Source organism: Gavialis gangeticus, unplaced genomic scaffold (genome assembly GCF_001723915.1).
Source record: "Gavialis gangeticus isolate Ggan-Ray unplaced genomic scaffold, GavGan_comp1, whole genome shotgun sequence".
NCBI lineage: Eukaryota > Metazoa > Chordata > Crocodylia > Gavialidae > Gavialis > Gavialis gangeticus.
In genome coordinates this window covers 122,003,334-122,008,792 of record NW_017729024.1, presented here as the reverse complement: position 1 = coordinate 122,008,792, position 5,459 = coordinate 122,003,334, and the positions used below count along the sequence as shown (strand labels likewise).

Here is a 5,459-nt window from a genome sequence, read left to right as displayed (position 1 = left end):
TTTTTTTTTTTTTTTTTTTTTTTTTTTTTTTTTTTTTTTTTTTAGAGGAAGCGCTGGTTCTTTCCACCAGATTCCAGTATCCAATGTGTGCTTTGTATCATTGTACATCTCATTCTAGTTACAGATGTCCCAAGAGTCACCACCTCTTTCCTATGCTAAATTTTATTTATTAATCATAATGGTATCAAAATTATTACTTACCTAAAAAACGGATTCTTTAAATCAAGGATATTACCGGATTTAAAGCCTGTCTGGTCCACCACAGCTACAATCTGAATGTCATAGCTCTGTCTATAGGGAAAAAGAACAAATAGTAATGTAACTGATCTACAATTATGTTTGTAACATCAAGCAGAGTAACAGCATTATCAGAATATCTGGTGTCCAAGTTGCAAGCATATGGTACATGCAATGAACACAAGGGGGTCAATACTTCTGATTTCAGAAGCAGAAATTAAGTTTTTGCTAATTAGTTAATTATTCATAGACAGCAGGTGAAATTTACAGAAGTGCCCAAGTGACTTGGGAGTCTGCTACACAAAATCTAAATGAAGTCGAATAACCTTGCATTGGTAGCCTTTGGGGGTGCCATTTGGTAGCAAGTTTTGTTGATTAGAAATTCCATAAATACAGTAGACTCACATACTTCGCAGCATTAAGTTCTTCGCCACTGCCCTCCTCCCCCTGCCCAAAGAAGATGAGGGCTTTGAAAGTATCAAGGGGCATACAGAGCCACAGCATATAGATGCGCAGGACTGCTGAGGTGTTCCAGCTGTTTGCTGTGGCTTTTATTTCAAATGTCACTGTTTTTCTCATCAGCTCCACTGAGCTACTGATGAACTCCAGCTAAGTGGAGAAGTGATACGCTTTGAAGTAAAAGCCACAGCAAAAAGCTGAGCAGCATGTCCTAAATTTGTCAACCCACTGCCAATTAAGCAGATGGCAAAACACCTAGATATGAACAATTCAGGTTCTCCTGTATTATAAGAATTAACATATGGAAGGAAGTGCATTTCTTGGTGAACATTCAACGTATGTTGGGTTATGGTACAAGGCAGTAATACCCTAGAAACGCATTACCTCAGCAATTTGTTGCTAAGAAATGGAATTCATACCATGAAAGTCTTGAAATGAATGCATCCCTATTGTCATGAGATGCTCCTGATGGCTTGTTCAGAAGTTCAGTTTGACTACACCTACACTGTGAATTCAGAGCCCTCAAGAATGCTCTGTTTATGTCAGCTGCCTCCAAAACTGGAAATAGTCTAGCTAGGTCTGTACAGAGCTGTTGGTGGGCCAACTAGTATTGCCACTCAGTAGTACTAAATGAGTCCACCCCAAAGCACTGCTGAAATGTAGCTACACTACTCCTTGTTCAGAAGACAAAAGAGGTACTGCTCTTTTGTCCTAACTTCTGAAAGGCATTTCATAATGAAACTTTACTACATGCCTCTGTTCAGCATTACCATAGCTTGTCATTAATACCTGAGGAAATAATCTTGTATTCTGTGTTTACTATATTTATTCTTAGGTTCACATGCATACAACAGAACCATCAACAACAATGGTTCTCATTCTCCCTTTTCTGTTCCCTTGTTGTTTCCTGCATCATGTCTACATTTAGATCTTAAACTCTTCAGAGCAGGAATTGTATCCATTTTATTCGTTTGTAATGCCCGGTACACTGTTTTGTTTTGGGTTTTTGTTTGCCTTAACCACACCCAGGTTCTAAGTAATGTTAATACTGAGTCCTAAAGTCAAGAACCCCATAGTGTCCAAACTTACATAGCCTTAAAATATTCTGTGGTGGCACAGTAGGGGGCACTAATATGCTGAGCCGCCCACCTCGCTGTGCCAGGCTCAAAACCATGCTTTGGGAGTCTCTGTTAGGGCTCTGTGCAGCCTGGGGTACACAGATCCTGAAAGCCTTGAGGGTTGCTTTGCACACTGGTAATATTTCTGGGTGCTTCTTTAGCCTGAAGCCTCCCAGGGTAACCTCAGGTACAACTGAGGGAAACAACAAATAGCCAAGCTCTGTGGGAATCAGAAAGGCCCCTTCTCAACCCCTTATACAGTGAAACAGCCAATCATGCTGTAACCCAATATCTTTATTGATTGGGTGGGGGAGGGGAAGTGGGGGGGGGTGTAAAGCAAAGGAGTTAGAAAAACACTTTGAGCAAACCACAATAAGTTGAGCCTTCACAAACAGTAGGTTTGGGGACCCTTTTAGGATGTAACTATATTACTTCATTCTAATCTACTAGCTAGTTTCTCAGTTTTTATTTACAGAATATCTTCAGGCAGCAGCCTGAGGTCAATAGTTTCAAAAAAATGCCGCCAGACGAAGATAGCGAGCTCCCCACTCCCCCCCAGGAATCTGTCTAGCCCAGCCAGCTGGATGACCAGGTTGAACCAAATAGCAAGCGAGTGAAAGACAGAGGGGTGTAGCTGGGCTGACCCCAAACAGGGACAGGGGGATTTTTTCACAAATTCTATATAACATTCAATTTTTTAACTTATTTGTCTGTAGCTTAAACCCTGTTTTGCAAAGGTGAGTCAATACTTTTTAAAAAATTCCCTGTGGCTGAAGATTCTGCTCCATAACTGCAAAATTATTTTAACCTGATGGTATCATTGTTGATTCTGGAAACAATCACTCTTTAGATCTTTTTTCATTTATTTTACAGCTATATACAAGACACAGATTGCCAACAGAAACTGCTCTTTTGAGCAGAGGACATCACAGAACTAATTCTTGTGGAAGAGCAAGAGGAACCAACATTTAAACTAACCTGCCTGCTAGAGGCAACCCATGATGTAAGAACATCAAGTACAAGGCTCAATGCGGTTCTAACAAAAATATAAACACAGGTTAGGTTGTTGTGGCACAAGTTACCCACAACCCCTGCACTGTGAGTGGGAGATGAGCCATCTAGCACAGCCTCAAAAGCCAGCAGCATTAACCAAAGAGGAAGCATGGCCAAGGCAAGTATGGCTGTCCTGTTTCAACTTATCTTCTGAGCAGCTTCTATCAGCTGAGCTGTTTACTGGGCTCATAACTGCACTTTAAAGCTACTCTCTGTCATGGTATCTGTGCAAGAAGGCAGCAGAAAAACTTGTTATCTATCCTCCTTCTGCATAACAACTTTTACTTGAACAGAGGCTGCAATTGAGGATCCAACAACCAGGGATTGCTTGCACAATCAGGATGAACTGATCCCACAGAATATTGTACATGTAGGCAGGTAGATTAGAAGGAAATAGTGACAAATTAATAGTAAAGACCAACTGGGATATAGATCAACTAACTATAGCATGGTAGCAGCAATGGCAGAAAAAAAAAAAAACAGCTCTCTCATTCTCAAGTGGGTACATCACAAATGAAAGTTGTATTACAAAATAAAGAAGTCTTTTTGGGTCCTTAATTGCTCCTAGTGCCCAGAGAGCACAGGTAGCAGTCCATTCCCAATTCCATCTTTTCTTGGAAAGATGCCTTGAACGTTTCTTTTACATGGAAACCTCCCCAAAATGATACGTGTCTTTGGAACCTTGAGGCATACTGCAGTGCATAATGCAGCACTACCTTTCAAGACCACTTTGACACTCTATCCAACTCTAAATGTGTCTGCCTGCTTTCATACATGGGGCAGATTACCCTGATATTCCACTTCAACCGCAGGCTTCCAAAAATAAAACCACATCAAAATGTACCGGATACACATGGGGAAAAGTGTTTATCAGAACATGTTTTGCAATTAAAAATTAACATTTATTAAACAAGGATGTATCAGCTGTAGTTAGTGAACTGAAATGATTATTTCTTGTCATTGCGGGCTGGATTTGAAAAGTATATAGGTATCTAAAGAGACTGATAGGTGCTTGGTGTGATTTTTGAAACTATAATTCCTACTAAAAACTAGGGAACTTAAATACTTTTGAAAAATCCCACTGGATACTTATCTCCTTTTCAGATAAATACCTCTGAAAATCTGGTTCAATGCTCTTCAAGTTTTTAGAATTGGCAGGTGTCTCACCTGGCTTTTATTAATAGACGAGAAAAGGAAAACAAGCTTTCATACATTCCCAGCTCCCAACTGTTTTCTCAATGTTGAATTGATGTAGTCTAAAGAAAGGAAATATTCTGTCTGTACCTACCAACTAAACCTGAAACCAACAGTGATTAAGACAAAATTACTCTCTGCACTACAAAAACTGAATAGGCTTATAGTTGGGAAAATGCAAATACTAATATTTATTCCATTGCAACAACTCTAAGTAATACACTTGATGTAGCAGCTTGTGACTATGGGTGCTGACAGAAGTGCAGCTCCCTGCTGTAACTCATGGCATGTAGCAAAGTGGGGGGCTCCCCACCTAGCCACAGTGCTAGGTTCCCCACCTGCCTTTGGGCACACCTCCCACCTGACTCGCCTGCCATGCCTTGTTCTTATTAATTAAGAATCTTAATTAGGTGGGAGGCTGCCCATTCTTGCTCCAATGCCAGGGGATGCTATCTGTGGCTCCATACCTCCCCTACACCACAGCCCATGCCTTGCAGATGGCATCCAGGTGTTACAGTGCTCCCAGGCTACAGCCGGACCAAGCTTAGTCTGTGCCATCAGGCCTCAGTCACACATACATTCATACCGCCCTCCTCTCACTAGGGCCTCTCACACTCCACCCTCTCTCACAGGGTCTCTTTCATACATCAACGACTCATCCTGCCTTGCTCCCTCTTGGAACGGGCCCTTAGGCCATAGGCTTAGATAGTCCATGCCTTGGGTGGCAGATGTACTGTCTTTTGGGCTTCTCCCATGACCTTCACCAGGGTAGTGGCCAGCCAATTACCTGACTGGATCTAAGCTTGCTCTAGCCTCTTCCAGGGACAACTCTATATACACAAATATACTGCGCACTCAGCCCTCTGGTTTTCCTTCCCCCCCACTAGGGCTCTTCATCTCCACCCCTTTCTGGGGCCACCACTCACCAGGGTGTTCTTATGCCCCTCACTTGCGGCTCCACACCACTCCCTTCACTCGGGGCTACTCATTGCTGCCCCCTTACTTGGGGCCACGGGGCTTCCCTCCCCAGTGGGCTCAGGTGGCCGCAGCTGTGCCTGGCCCCCACTCTCCCTCCTCGGGGTCTCTTGGGGTCTTGCATCCCACAGGGCTTAGGTGACAGCAGCCATGCCTGGGCCCCAACTCTCCCTCCTCTGGGTCTCTCAGGGTCTTGCACCCCACAGGGCTCAGGTGGCCACAGCCGTGCCTGGCTCCCACCTACCTCCAGTGTTCCGCAAATCCACCCGAAGGTTAGGGCTAGGGTTAAGGCGCCCCTACCCACCTTTCACTAGGGTGATCACTGGCCTGGCATTTCCTGGGGGCTGCCGCACCACTGAGAGCCCCACCAGGCCACCCACGCCTGGCAGGGTGCAGTTTTAGGACATTCCCAGGACCAGGAGC

At 43.7% G+C, this 5,459-nt stretch overlaps 1 protein-coding gene across 3 annotated transcripts in view; it reads right to left on the bottom strand.

The window, feature by feature from the left end:
• Window positions 1-5,459, bottom strand: part of CARM1 (coactivator associated arginine methyltransferase 1) — a 200,552-nt gene that overhangs the window by 10,746 nt on the left and 184,347 nt on the right. Inside the window, exon 12 of one of the 3 annotated variants that reach the window (XM_019517635.1) lies at window positions 202-291. In XM_019517635.1, the coding sequence (XP_019373180.1) occupies window positions 202-291 (90 nt within the window). Of the gene's footprint in view, window positions 1-197; window positions 292-5,459 lie in introns of those variants that run through there. The other 2 variants (XM_019517636.1, XM_019517637.1) reach the window with 2 other exon arrangements.